General features: G+C 30.6%; 3 protein-coding genes across 11 annotated transcripts in view; 1 reads left to right on the forward strand and 2 right to left on the reverse strand.

The window, feature by feature from the left end:
* Positions 1 to 288: 288 nt before the first annotated feature.
* Positions 289 to 3,521, reverse strand: LOC148306536 (tRNA pseudouridine synthase-like 1; the record flags this gene model as incomplete). Its single annotated transcript, XM_088264828.1, has 6 exons — positions 289 to 717; positions 827 to 1,058; positions 1,705 to 1,788; positions 1,937 to 2,146; positions 2,639 to 2,764; positions 3,499 to 3,521. Coding segments are annotated over 6 exons (861 nt in total), but the record flags the coding sequence as incomplete, so codon positions are not given.
* A 1,144-nt stretch (positions 3,522 to 4,665) lies between these two features.
* On the forward strand, positions 4,666 to 7,340 carry loj (p24 family member logjam). The gene is made up of 3 exons (XM_088264848.1): positions 4,666 to 4,940; positions 6,002 to 6,265; positions 6,972 to 7,340. The coding sequence occupies exons 1-3, from the start codon at positions 4,728 to 4,730 to the stop codon at positions 7,197 to 7,199; spliced, it is 705 nt and encodes a 234-aa protein (XP_088120974.1). The 5' UTR covers positions 4,666 to 4,727; the 3' UTR covers positions 7,200 to 7,340.
* Positions 7,341 to 7,624: 284 nt separating this feature from the next.
* LOC148306538 (uncharacterized) overlaps positions 7,625 to 15,269 on the reverse strand; it is a 73,124-nt gene continuing 65,479 nt past the window's right edge. For all 9 annotated transcript variants that reach the window (XM_088264840.1, XM_088264838.1, XM_088264839.1 and 6 more), the window contains 6 exons: positions 14,287 to 14,476; positions 13,533 to 14,089; positions 12,600 to 12,898; positions 11,774 to 11,930; positions 10,939 to 11,143; positions 7,625 to 8,647 (listed from right to left, as the gene is read on the reverse strand). In XM_088264840.1, coding sequence (XP_088120966.1) covers positions 8,487 to 8,647; positions 10,939 to 11,143; positions 11,774 to 11,930; positions 12,600 to 12,898; positions 13,533 to 14,089; positions 14,287 to 14,476 — 1,569 coding nt within the window. In that variant the 3' untranslated portion in view covers positions 7,625 to 8,486. The remainder of the gene's footprint in view (positions 8,648 to 10,938; positions 11,144 to 11,773; positions 11,931 to 12,599; positions 12,899 to 13,532; positions 14,090 to 14,286; positions 14,477 to 15,269) is intronic.

Genomic DNA, 15,269 nt, shown 5'->3' on the forward strand with positions numbered 1-15,269 from the left:
TGCTTTTTCAAAAGAATACTTTTCTTGGATAATTAAATAGCCTATGATCACCATAGAAGAACGAGAAACCCCCGCATTACAGTGAACTAAAACTGAGCCTTTACTGGCTAATGCATTCCTAATATAATCACACGTTTCCTCAAGAACCGAACTTATGGTTGTTTCAGGTAAATCAAGACAAGGTATAAATTTTTTTTCAATGTGATTACAAAATGAATCGACACCGATGCTCAATATGTGCGTAAACCTGTATCTTTCTATAACCGTGTTTTCTGCACAATCTTGTGAACCGATAAATAAGCCAGGAATTATTTCAGCAGGAATATTATCTGGCTTTAAATCTACTACATAACCGTACTTCTTAGAGTCTTCTTTTTTTATCACTGGAGCCGTTCCGGAGGATCTCATTTCAGAATTCTCCATATAAACGGTACCGTCACTCCTCGTAATGATAGTATCTGTCATTTTCAATTTTCCTTTTTTTATTGTAATCTCTTCCAAGAAACTCATGGTTGCTCGGTATTTGCGATTTCAATCTTTCAAAACCAAATCTTGCGGATCGTATTGGATATCGTAAAGATAAAGTCCATACGGGGGAGCCGTCACAATTTGGGAAAGCCACGAGTGTTTAGAGGGGACTTGTAACATTATACGGACATCCCTATAGCTTATCTTCCCAACAGCTACAGCTTCTAATGCTCCAACCATTCGACGAATCTGAAAATGATTATTTTTCTCTATAACATTGAAAAAAACATTTGTATACAAAATCACGCAACAAATTATGAGGTATGACAAATATATGTAAACATTTAACCATATTTACCTGGTTATGGAGAAAACTTCTTGCCTTAAATTTGATATCATAAACATCAAATTGATCATGAAAATTATTTGATATATTCATTAATTTTGAATCACTTATCTCAATAGGATACATATGTTTTATATTACTCTTCCATTCTCCTTTATTTGATCTTCGAAAAGATTCAAAGTCATGAATTCCTTCAAATAAAGGCGCTGCCTCCTTGAATTTCTCTATTTCAAATGAAGGATCCCTAAAATCAAAATTTCAACATGAAGTTTTTTTTTAATTGTGTGGATATATTAACAATAATGACAGATTGACAGTTGCCATTTTATTGGAATATTTGTTAATTTTTTCGAAGTATGTGGTGACGTTATAATATGCATTTTTTTGCCATCTGATTTTCGAAATTGCTTTTTCAATTTTAAACTACAATTTTAGAAACTTACTTTTTACTTATAAATATACCCAACAGAGCATATAATTAAAAAAGATGATCAAATATTTTGTTTAAAGTGTGTATACAGAAATGACATACTTAATGGTCATGTATTTGTGAAATTATAAAGTATATTTATGTGTAAAAAAAGTACATTTACAGAAATGTACTACTTGTTAAACATATGCTTGTCAAATGATATCCCTTTATGTACGGTAATGACACTTGCATAAAGAAGAAGTGATAACTGTATAAATTTTAGGCAAAAATATGTCAAAAACATTCATAGGTTTCATAATCAAGTTGCACTATATCAACACTTGATATAGTGCAATTTGATATAGTGCTTATATATACCATTGGGTGACTATAAGGGTCAGAAGAAAGAATTTAGTGCAATAGGAGATAGAAAACAAAAATACATATTATTTTAATTGCATGTTTTAGAAAAACGCACCTTATTACATAAACCCGTTGAAGTTCTTCGATGGGTAAGCTTGGTACATGATCAATTTGGCAGGTTTTTTTAGGTACAGCAATCCTAAAATGTAAAAAAAAAATAACTAAAACATTTTTAATTGTTCAGAATATAACTCTGCCCATCATGCCATTTTGTTTTCAGAAGCAGTAGTGAGAATTGAATTCCGGAATATTTACCAATATGAGCGAGATATTTTTTCATTACTGACCTATATAAATATGTACGTAGCTTGGCATTATATCTAGCATGAAATGTTTCTGGAACTCTTCTTGTGTTCTTGACAATTATACTTAATGTTTTCTTATCAAAATATCTATTGAGTACTGCAGTTATTCTCTGCTCGTCAAATGGTTGGTTACTTCTGGTTTCTATATCAACATGGGCTGTATTATTAAAAGCATGTACTCCAGCATCAGTTCTGTAAAACAATAAGCCATTAGTACTTGGTATATGCTTATAATCTCGAAGAAAAGTAACGAGTGAATGTTATTATTTTACTGTTCCTGTTGTGACAAACCCAATAATGTATTTTTATTTTATTTATTATATTAAAACCCTAAAACATCCACAATGGAACCATATGATACGAATGCTAGAGGTGACAAAAATTTGGGCTTCCAAAAATAAAACTTCACAAAAGAATAAGATATTTTTTGTTCATAGCCTGAGTTGTTTGTCATCCCAGATGTTCATAACATGAGGTTCTACCGAACATAATGTAACAATAAAATATAAATAGTGTCTATCTCATAATATACCCTATAAGATTTTTGAGTGATTTTGATGGATTTTTGTAATACGACTGTGTAGCTATTAATTTATGTATGTTAAATAAATTTAATGCACACTGGATATCATACCGTTCGATACATTTTGAATTAGTTTTATAAGATAATAAACCATTTCAAACCTGCTTGAAAATATTACTCTGGATATACTTTTCGGATGTAGCTTTTTGGCAGCAATTTCTATATTTCCCTCTATAGTCTGCGGATCTTCTTCATTAGGAAGAATCTTCCATTGCTTCTGAGAGCCTCTGGAAATATTTCAGTATATTATAATAATATGTTGAAAGATCCAATGACATATATCATTTTCAGAACACATACATATGTCTCCACCTTTATAGATCATGTCTATGCTAAAGAATATTCAAGTTTTCTATGTAATGTGGTTATCATAATAAATAATGGTTCTCATTATATCTGAGAATATTCCCTAAAGGCAAACATATCGACCATTTCCTGGCAAATATCACAAATGATGAAAAGATAGCACCAAATATTTTTTTTTGTTTTGCCGCCATTAGATGCGACAAGATCAGCTCATGATTTTGGGCGCCTCTTCTTATTGAAAACATCCTCATCTTTGTTGCGATTTCTTGGTTAAACCACAAAATTGAATTTTTTCATAGAACCTAATGTCCCATCCAACGGCGGATGAGTCCGAAACCAGATCATGGGTAGATTTACTAAAACCACGATCCTTACCTAACTAGGAAACGCCGATGTTTTGCCGATAAAGAATTGAAATGTTCTAGCGCTACGAAAATAAATAACGACCTTAATAATCTGTGAGTGTTTTTTGTTTTTAAATAAAAATAATAACTTAAATATATCAGTTATTCAAATGATTTATAATACCTAAAATACGTCCCTATATAAGATACATTCAATAAATATCTATGAAACATGCTGGATTTAAATTTAAAAAATAAGAATTTTGCATTAAATCGAACAAAAACAATAAAATAATAGGACTTTACACAACCTAAATTTCACAGCAGTGTCATTTTGAGGTTAAGTCTGCCTTCCGGTTAAGGCTTTAAGGTTATTTTTATGATTTTGACATTTGACGTAGGGCTGCGTTTATGATCCTCTGTTGATCGCCGGATAAAAAGTGTGACGTGTTTTAGACACGTTATGTACATCGTTTTTTTTTGCTGTTTTGCTTTATCGTGTTATATTATTTGTGTTGTTAATTGTTTGGTTTCATTTCATCACGCATAATATCCTTCATAAATAGTTGTCATAATACCCTTTCTAACGTATTTGTTTATTTAGTTATTTTAAAATACCACATGTATATAAATACAATATTATTACATGTGATTTTTATTATTAGATTAAAACCAATATTTTTAGCTTTTCCACTTTTTATTTGACCAGCGACCGGGTTTCGTCGTTACCGACATCATCAGACTGGTGATGTCGACCAGTCTGATGATGTCGGTAACGACGAAACCCGGTCGCTGGTCAAATAAAAAAGTGGAAAAGCTAAAAATATTGGTTTTAATCTAATAATAAATTAAAAATGCAATTCCATCACGAAGTGTCAGTGGATAATATAAATCTATTATTACATGTGCTTTGAAAAAAAATCAAAGGTTTTTTTTTAATTTTCTTTTACAATATATTTTTTAACTTGAACTACCCCAATTTCTTACATAACAAGAACTTGCCAAAGGAAGTTTTCTGCTAACGTTTAATAATATACGTTTACAAGTTTATACAATTAATTTTAGAAAATCGACAAATTAATTTGTAATTGTAAAAACCCCTTTAACCTCTCCTAACCTGTAGGTACACAAGTTAGGAGAGGTTAAAGGGGTCATTGGAATTTTTTTTCAAAATATATTAAGAAAACAATATTGGTCATTGATAAACACTATAAAAATATTTAATAAAAAATACAGTTGAGATGCCCGTTTGCAGTTCGCGGATGCTACAAGGTATTCCATTTACGTTCACTTCACACGTCCGTTTTCTAAATTAAGAATTTCAAATGGACGAAACCCATACAACAAAATTATACCTTACACGTTCATGTTCAGTATTTTTTGTATTGGTTTCTTGCATTCGGAATCTCGAAAGCGGAAAACAGTCTATGGTACGTACCACGTATAGTTTGTGATTTGTGGAATAAAATATCTTTTTTACTTTTGACAACCATCATCTTTACACTGGATCTTGGATCTTGTATATATTTTTTTGTAAATAATGGCGCGGCGGACGTGGCACGGTATATCAGTTATTTTCGTAATTTCTACATTATTTTCGGTTACAATCGTGGGTGATGTGACTTCTACAGCACCATGGTACGAAAACCTTCCTGCAGTGGCAATGGACTATAAAGTTCACGTAGATGCTGGAAAAGAAGATTGTTATTTTCAATATGTTCAGCCGGGAGCGACGTTATATATCAGTTTTCAGGTAAAATAGTTTAATTAAATTATTTCGTGACTCTCAATATCACTTTAGTTTTATTCATGTAAGCTCTTCATATATTCAATATTTCTTTGAAAATTATGTAAAACAAAACTACTATCTCCATTTACTATTCTTTTAAACGTATTCTTAAGGGTATTTCTAGCCTACGTTAAGAAAATTCAAAGAGTACTAAAAGGGTGGAATATGTTATTAGACACCAGGCAATTATTCTCCCCCTCTGTTAAAAAAATGTATCCTGTTTATAGGTATACTATTGGGGCAAAAATAGTGGCCCTCGAAAATTTTCACAGGATGGGAATTTGTGAGGCCACAATTCATCCATGGGTCAGCATCACTAAAAAAAACATCCTTGTTTTTATTGTGGTTTCTCAGCTATAACACAATTTTTCAAAATTATATTTTTTTTGACAAATCCATTTGTCCCATCCAATGTTATATAAACCAAAAGGAATTTGTGACTTCCAAAAATTGGCCTCTGTGAGGAAAGCGCCAGCCTGCTTGCGTCACTTATCAAAAATATCCTTGTTTTTTTTTTTGGCTACACCAATAATACAAAAAATGATTATGCCACTATCACACTATCACTATCACTATCACACCCTACAAAATATCGGCCATATATATTTACTAAAACATTTAATTTCAAATTACCTAATAGGAATTCATCATTGCAAATCAATCATCTTGTGAAATGGGTTTTCAGTATTAGTATGTGTAGTAAGAATATTTTAATATGTATTGGCTTGCAAATCATGACCATTCATAGAGAAAGTGAGGCTTGGTGCAAGAACTTATGCGAGATAGAAACATTGACAAAACAGCTGGCATAAACAATTTGGCATTAGGAGATTCTCAAACCAACAAAATTAATAGATAGAATTGATGCACCAGCCCATAGTGCAAAGGCCTATGCACCTGCATGTGTCGCACGCTGTTCTGTTTTGTACTTAAAGATATATTTTCAATAAAAGCTGTTATAACTGCTAATGTTTTCTTTGTTTTTAGCTTAGTTTCATAACAAACTTATTTTGGTTTTATTGTAGGTTATAAGAGGCGGGGATGGCATGGCTGGGTTTGCAGTTCGTCACCCCAATGGGCAAATAGTCCACCCTTACGAGTGGAAAGCCAGTTCGGAGTACACCGACCAATCTTCAGTTGGTGGCTACTACTCGGTCTGCATCGACAATCAGTTTTCCCGATTTGCGGGGAAGTTGGTCAACCTTTACCTGACTGTTATTAGATATGACCAGTGGGATAAACTTACTAAAGAAGTTGAAGAAATGAATATGAACATGGAAAACTTTACTGTAAGTATTTACATAAGTATGTACTTCCAAGTATGTCCACCAACATAATGCGGAGTTTAGTGCGTTTGGCTTCCATTCCGGAGGTCCAGGGCTCAATCCCCAGAGGGCTCAAAATAAATATGAGTGATTTTTTACTCTTAGTGTTTATTAAATATTACCCAAGACTGGTACCTGAAGCACGGGACTTATAACTTTGCCTTCCCTGAGCAGCCTTAGGATACAGCCGACGGGGCACGAATCATACGGAATATTGCCTTTAAATTCAACATAATGATGATTCGATAGATGCAGTGTCCTATGCACTATTGGGATGGATTAGAAGAAGTATTCATATTAATTAATTATCCTTTATTTGTTCACACAATATAGTAAATACCTTGTAATGGATTTTTATTGCTAGCCATAAATTAAAAAAAAAAATTGATATCTTAGCAATAAGCCCGCCAATGTACTTTTTATTTTCTGTACATGAAGTTTTAAATAAATAAATAAATATCTTAGCTAAGGCAAAAGTTCTTATGAAACTCATTGTAGGGCTTTTAACCTATCATTGGCTAGTTTAGTGATCACTTTGTACACTGAGTAACATTTACCATTCTACCCACAATTCGAACAACCGTAATACTTTATTTTTGAAAACTTGTATACTCACCTTATATTATACTGATGTGTTAATCATTTTGATTTATATCCATTTTTTTTACAGACTACAATTAAGACTGTGGAAAGAAATATTAACGAGATGCTTCAATATCAGTACTACTCTCGTGGAAGGGAAGCCAGAGATTATAATCTGCTCTCTGATAATAATACTTATATTATGAGATGGTCCATCGCCCAAATCATAGCCATTGGGGCTACATCTGCTCTCCAAATTTTCTTTGTGAGGAAGTTGTTTGAAGTGAAAACGGGAAATACCAGATCTCGCATTTAAGTACTTAATGGCATATGATTGAATAGCTATTGGCTGTCGATAATTCCTGTCACAAATTGTGTAAGACATGCGGGATATGTACTGAATGATAAATTATCAATGTGAGATACTAGTGGCCGACTGTGAATAATTATATATCTTATCTTAAGTTATTTGTCAGAACAACTGGCATCCAACGCTGATCAATTGTATTTAGTCAAAAGCTTTCTTGTAACTCTTAAGCAATAATATATGTAATAAAGTTTCTTCAAAATACAAGAACCTTAAGACCTAACAAGATTTGCTACGGTACTTAAATGAGATTATACATGAACATAATGCGTAAAATATAATTTGCATTCCAACTAAACTACTTATAAGGTGTACTTAAAATAAATAAAACCCATAGTTTCGTTTAATTGATGTATTTATTTTTTAAATATATATTTTTTATAAAATTTGTTAATAAATGTTTCAAAACTCAAAGGTTTACTTTTTTTACTCATCCATTTTCAGGAATGTTTCCCTAATTTAAACTTAGAAGTAAGTACAACAATAAATATAATTAACAGTCTTAAATCTTATATTAAAGTATAGAAATGTTACGTAATTACACAATATTTAGATGTTACATTTAAGTATACCCAACTAAATATAAATAATAATGACAAAAAAGAACACAATAAAAAATAAAATTGCTTAAAGTCAGGTAAAAAAATAAGGAAATACACAAGTAGAAATAAAACTTAGTTAAACAATCAATATAAACAGATTGTGTATAATTTGTGTTGGTGACTATTTTATAAGTACAAATGGAACCAACTATATTATCACAACTTTTACGGAGGTAACACAAATTGAAAAATATAACTCTAGATAAGTAAAATAATTCGTACTAGGGATTTTTTTAAATAAATTTTACGCTGCGCGCGAGTTAAATTTTAAAGTGAAAATTTATGTACAATTTTTCATTTGGGTAAAACAATTATTTTTTATAATACGTAGGATAGGATAGGTAAAAGAAGTCAAATTTTTATATATTAACAACAAACCACAAAATAGTTACTGCTTTTCTGCTGATGATTATTTGTACATTGTGAGGATTTGAGGAAGCAATTTGCGGTGCATGTTATTTTATGTTCAATATAATTAATTTAAATGCAAATGATAATATTTTTTAAAAATAATACAGTAGCAATACTTTAACAGAAAAAAAAATTATATAGCCCCATTGACATACAATACAACGAAGTCACTGTGTGATAAATATATTCAAAAATGCATAATTTCAATATCGGTTTGTGAATTTTATTTCTTTTTCTGCCCAAGATAATTCCCAGTAAGAGCTAATAGTCTGTATCTTTGCCTGAGATTTCTTGCTCGGACATGTGCGGATGCGATTTCGACAGTGTAAGTTCCTGGAAACCAACCTTTTTCACCATCTCTAATTCGTTCTCCGTGGTACCATCCTGAAATATGTTTACATTGTTAATTTACCAACTTGCTGTGCGAATGGTGAATAACGATTCTGTTAATTTGGTTACATATGTTGCATTAGGATAGATTTTTTAACAATCTTATATTGATGGAAAGAAACCACACCAAGGCGAAGACAGAACCTTTGCTTGACATAAATGTTTAGTTTGTTTTCCATTTATAGTAATTATTGCATAATACTGTTATAAAACTTATTTAAATAAAGATGCTAAGCGTTAGTAGCACAAAATTAACTTTAGGTAGCTAAAATATACAAATGTAAATAAAATCTCTATAATTCGCATAGTAAAATATGCACCCAATATAATATGAAAATATACATGCAATGTGTATTGTATTTAATAAAATAGAAAGCAATATATTATTATTTTTCACATTTAAAATTAATAAAAAATTGCAGATTGCAATTTTGACAAATATACTACAAAATATTATCCACTGACACTTCGTGATGGAATTGCATTTTTAATTTATTATTAGATTAAAACCAATATTTTTAGCTTTTCCACTTTTTTTATTTGACCAGCGACTGGGTTTCGTCGTTACCGACATCATCAGACTGGTGATGTCGGTAACGACGAAACCCGGTCGCTGGTCAAATAAAAAAAAGTGGAAAAGCTAAAAATATTGGTTTTAATCTAATAATAAAATACTACAAAGTGTCTTTGCATATCAAAATATGTAACACCGACATTTTAGATATTTGGATATATTTTTTATAACTACTGTAGAATTATGCTTTGTTACTTTTTAAATCCAAAATTCTTTCTTGTATACAATAAGTAAATCAAGGTTAGTTATTTTTTTCTTATTCTTATTAACTGTTTTCACATAAATATAATAGTAAGACTTTCAATGAAAACTGGTTATATTTGTTTATTCTTAATAATTTAATACAACCATTAGATAAACTAATAACTAATAAGCTAATGTGGTCCATCTTACAGGAGCCTGGGCCCTTTATATAGGACCCTCAAATAAGAACTTTTTAATGAACTATACAGCAAATTAGGAGAGAAAGACATGGCTGGGCCAAAATAAATAAAAATAGTCCAAATTTATCAAAAATCTAAGTAGAAGTTGCCTATATAAAAAAAATTAAGAAAAGTAAATCAGCCGGGTTTTCTCCTATTCCTTATTTGTGAACTTGATATGCATATAGACACATAGTAGATTGTTTTTAATTTAACATAAATTGTTTCTTACACGTATTATGTGTTTTGAGAAAACGCACAAACCAATATATTTGCACAATATCATAGTGTTACATTATATGTAAATATATATGTAATATTGAGGTTCAACATGAATATATTACTTATTAATATATATATATATATATATATATATATATATATATATATATATATATATATATATATATATATATATATATATATATATATATATATATATATATATATATATATATATATATATATATATATATATATATATATATATATATATCTATATATATATATATATATATATATATATATATATATATATATATATATATATATATATATATATATATATATATATATATATATCTACTTCAGTTAGTAAATAAGCAAACATGAGGATGGCAAATGGTAGAGTATTCTTCAAATGAGTATTAGATGGTTAGATATTGCATTTTTATTAGATAAAAAAAATGTATACTTTGAAAATAAAGAACTTTGAGTTTAGTATTGTCAGTATTTCCAAGATGAAGGGAACATAGTAAGCATCAATCCCAAACATAGTTATTTGTATTTATCAAAAACAAATACGTATTAGTATTTCTTTTACATAAAACTATTTCCTACATAAAAAAGAACAAAAAAACACCAATGATAAAACGGAGCTTAATAAAGATAAATCTGACAGATTTTGAGTCTGTTACATTTTTATCCTTGCATCAATTATGTTTCATTTTGAAGTACTTTTTAATTTTGACAAAATATATTTATTACAAATGTCTCACTATAATAGGCTTAGCTTTCCAAAAGCCGATGACAGCTTTGGACATATTCAAATCATATTATTAAATATTACCACAAAAGTGAAACAACCAGCATGAAAGAATATTACATTCGAGTAGATTCAAAATCTGTCTTCAATCAATCTTTATTAAGTTCCTTACTCAATGCGGAGTTCTACAAAACAGTTTTAATCAATAACTAGGATGATATAAAATGTAGATTTTTGAATGATGATAAGCATGAGATTTCATGATGCACCAAATGATTATGCACAAACTCGGAAGAATACTAACCATCTGCCATCTTTTTATTAACATTGACAATATCTCCTTTCTGTAGGTTTAGCTCGTCGGGTTGCGTGGACTGGTAATTGTACACGGCTGCAACTTGAGGGCAGTCCCAACCCTCGTAAACTGTTTCCTCGGGGTTGCTGGATGTTGGCGGCACACACGCCTCCATCCAACGCTGCCTGTCTGACTCACTCACACATGATAATAACTGTAAATCAAATGTTAAACATAGTAAAATCATTCAAGTAACTAACAAAATATTTCTTGGGTTGTATTTCATTCATGAATATTTTTTATTATTTATATGTACAGTTCATTTCAGATGAGAGATATTTCAATACTATAAAATTTTCATGATATAAAATATAAATATATAAATCTTTACACTAATACGATTTGAAATACTCTTTTATTTTTATTTTTTGACATCTCATCAAAGATGAAGAAGAATATAGAAGTCTGGGCATTTACAGGGCTGACGACCATCATAGGCTGGTTTGAGTGATCACTTTACACACGTGTAACATTCACCAATTCTACCCATTATTGACAACCACACTACTCAAATTCTTGGTTCAAACTCAAGTTCTATATATATATGAACCAATTTAGAAACGTTGTTCTTGTCAAAAAATAATATGAAAATAACTCCTGTATTTGGAGATAATCCAGATTTTGTGAACAAGTATTTGGACACACTCAAAATGTTGTACTCTTTTTTTTATTATATGGATATCATTTAAGGACACATATTTTATCTATTATCGTATGGATATCATTTAACGACACACATATTGTGTGTATTATATAATATAAATGTGTATTTAAACTGTCATACCATTTCTACAGTCTTGTTTTCATAATTTTCCAACATTGTGAGTAATAATGTATATTTTCCAGCACTTTCTTTTACTGGTGACGGGCCCATCATATCACTTGTAGTTATCTCCAGTAGTGATCTTTTGCAGTAATCAACAACCACGTACACATCATCACTTAAACACAAATAAATTAAAATAAATTATGCTATTGAATAAAACTATATGTATTATATTGATATGTAAACTTAGATGAAGAAGCTATTGAGATGGCAATACAGAAATCAGGTGTTAACATGGCTTACAATGTGTTAGTTTAAGCTTACAATTTATCATGTGTCTTTACGAGATATTCCTAAAAAATATATAATGATCATTTGAACCATTCAGTTGAAATTATCATTTTTATTTTTTAAGGAATATTCTGTAAAGTTTTCATTTTTTTAGAGGCTTGGCTGCAGATAGGATATAGAAAGCAAATGTGAAAAAACACCCAGACCAATTGAAAATAAATCTCTCTTGAATTTATTTTGCAATTGGCAGGAATCTAACCCACAATGTCAGTATCGCAGCCGTGCGTCTACCCAAGTACGCCACGGCGCCTGACTTTTGTAACATTTCACAATCCTACCTATGATTGACAACCATATTACTCAAATATCAAAAGTTATGTTGAATTATTCAGATATAAATTAAATCTTAATAACTTTTGTGAGGTAAAATCTAGCATTTGTGTTAAAAAAATTGAGTACATTAAAAAAATCCCAATATGTTTTGAAATAACGTAATTACAGATTATTACATAGATGCAGAATGAATAATATTATTGATGTAAATGAATATTACCTTTTCTTCTTGGCCACTATAAGAAGATCTGTGAATAAGAACAAATGTAAGGATATCTTGGTAACTTTTCTCCCAAAAGTCAACTTAGATTGGTCTTCCCCTCTCCATACAAGATGAGTCAGCTCTCCTGACCTAACGAGCCACCTCTGTGGTTCATTGATACCATTTTTCTTATCGATTTTTGGTGAAATTATAGGTATTTCTTGAATATGAGAAGGGAATTCAATTTGTAAAGAAAGATTTCTTATTTCTTCTATCCGTTCTACATTACGAGCACCTTCGTTGCACTGGGACACAATCTAAAAATACAATCAATGTAATTAAAAAAACTATATTTACCATCCATTATTTAAATAAAAGCAGCATGCGGATATCTATAAATGTATTTCAATTGGACAGTAAAAATTTGATTTTGGAGAATAATTACTGTCCTAGATGCATTAACTTATGCGTAGTTCTTATAGTAATCTCATCAAAAAAATTGTAGTATATATATTTTTTAAATATAAATTTAAATAAAGCATAAAATATTTCATCCTCAATTTAAGTATTATTTGCATTTATTTATTTATTTATTTATTTGAACTTTGTACAATATGTGTGTACATTGGCAGGCTTATTGCTATAAAGCAATATCTTCCAACCAACCAATTATTAACGGGCTTAACAGTAAATGATGGTTAGGGACAAAATGAAGTTTTCGGATACAAGTTGACTATGATAATGGACTTCTAGTGTACACATATTAGTAAAAAGTTCCATGTTTACTAAAAATTATAATATTTTATAAAATTTAATTTTTTTATAAAATAATATGAAAAATATATGTTAATTTCTTAAAAAGTGTTACCGTGTCCCTTACTCTTATTTACTGCCAAGTCCTTCAATTATGACATACATATTATTGTGTTATTAAGGACCTGTTCAACTTACATTATTTAATGTGGCTAGTGCGTCCAAACAGGATTGATATTCATCATCTGAGGCATTTAATTTCTTTAGAACAGCATCTAAAAGAAGTGGCAATCGTGTTGCCCTCTGCATGGGTAACATTAAGAATGAGCTTAGACAAAGGCATTGACAGACAGGTTGAGATTCTATTTGATTTAAAATCTCACAGAACTTTGGATCCGACTTGAGTTTCTTCAAAGTTTTCACAAGGAATACTTGACTCTCGCAATACTTTACATACACATGAAAATTCTTTTCTGCGTGATTTTTTACTATTTTACACAATCCACGTAAAAGAATGTTCTCTTGCCAGCATTGTTCTAGATCGGCCAAAAGATATTCAGAACACCTTTTCACTGGCGGGATATTTCCAAATAAGATATCTTTATCTGTCTTGGAAATAATCCTTTCATCTGCAAATGCAGGATGGGTCATAAAAATAGATTCGAGAACAGTTAGGGAGTTCAGGTATGATGCTTCACTCGATATAATTTCAAACATGGCCTCTTGTAATTTCTTCTGTGTTGGAGTAAGTGTACCTGCAGAATTCAAACGTGACAATTTAAAATTACTATTTGCAGAAAGATACTTATCGCAAAAAGAACAAATAAATACTGCAGCAGAGCATGTGAAAAGGAACCCTACATGTTTAAACATGTAGGGTTCCTTTTTACATTTCTAAAAATAAAAATAAAAATTGATAGATTTATAAGATAATTTCAGCAAAAAAACTTACTTAAAATTGCAGAGTTAATAACTTCTGGTATTTCACACCAGAGAGTACGAGACGGGCCTTTTTGTGGGTTTACTAGGGTCATAGCTGAGGGTCGCTGGACTGACTTTCCATTCTTAGTTCCTTCCTTAAAGTTAGCTATTTCTTCATATCCATCAGAATCAGAATAGTTGCTTATTTCCTGACATACCGACTGCAAAAAAGTAAATAATGATTACAACTGGGCAAAGAACTAGATATATTACCATAGAAAAATTGTATGACATTTGAATAGATGAATGACCGAAACAAGTACATATTTAACTATTATTTCACACATCGAGAATACGATGAATTTGTTATTGTTATAGTGAGAAATGATTTTAGGAAATTGATAAAACTCGTGAAGTATTGAAAGAGGATATTGACCAAAATATAATGCGCCTGTAATGCTGTTATATATTTTTTCTATTGGGATAGAAATTACATATTTGTAGATACAGCGAAATATTATACAGCAGTCAGTAAAATATGTCCGCTTCCATAGTGTAATGGTCAGCACGCTCGGCTACCGTTCTGGAGGTCCCGGGTTCGATTCCCAGGGGGGGGGGGGTCAAATAAATATAAGTGATTTTGACACTCTAATATTTATTAATATTACCCTGGACTGGTACCTGAAGCGGTGGGCTGATCACCTCTCCTTCATGTTAAAGATCAAGATAACACTGTGTTTATATGTTGCAGTGCCCTTATGCACCATTGGGGTGGGGATGAGGGTGTGAAGAAGAATAAAATATTATATTTTTCCTTATTTTCTGACCCGTACCGTAATAGCATTGCATTAAATCAATGAAGTATTAATTTGGTCCATAATGTCATTAAGGCGAGATGATCAATCCTATACTTCATCCCAGTCCAAGGTGATAAGTAATAATTGTGTGAAAAAGTAAACTGTTTATTTTGTTCCCTCGGGGACATGATCCAGAGCCCACCAATGTCATAACTGA

Source organism: Brachycentrus maculatus, unplaced genomic scaffold (assembly GCF_059751285.1).
Source record: "Brachycentrus maculatus isolate JH-2025_06_01 unplaced genomic scaffold, ASM5975128v1 h1tg000238l, whole genome shotgun sequence".
Lineage (NCBI taxonomy): Eukaryota > Metazoa > Arthropoda > Insecta > Trichoptera > Brachycentridae > Brachycentrus > Brachycentrus maculatus.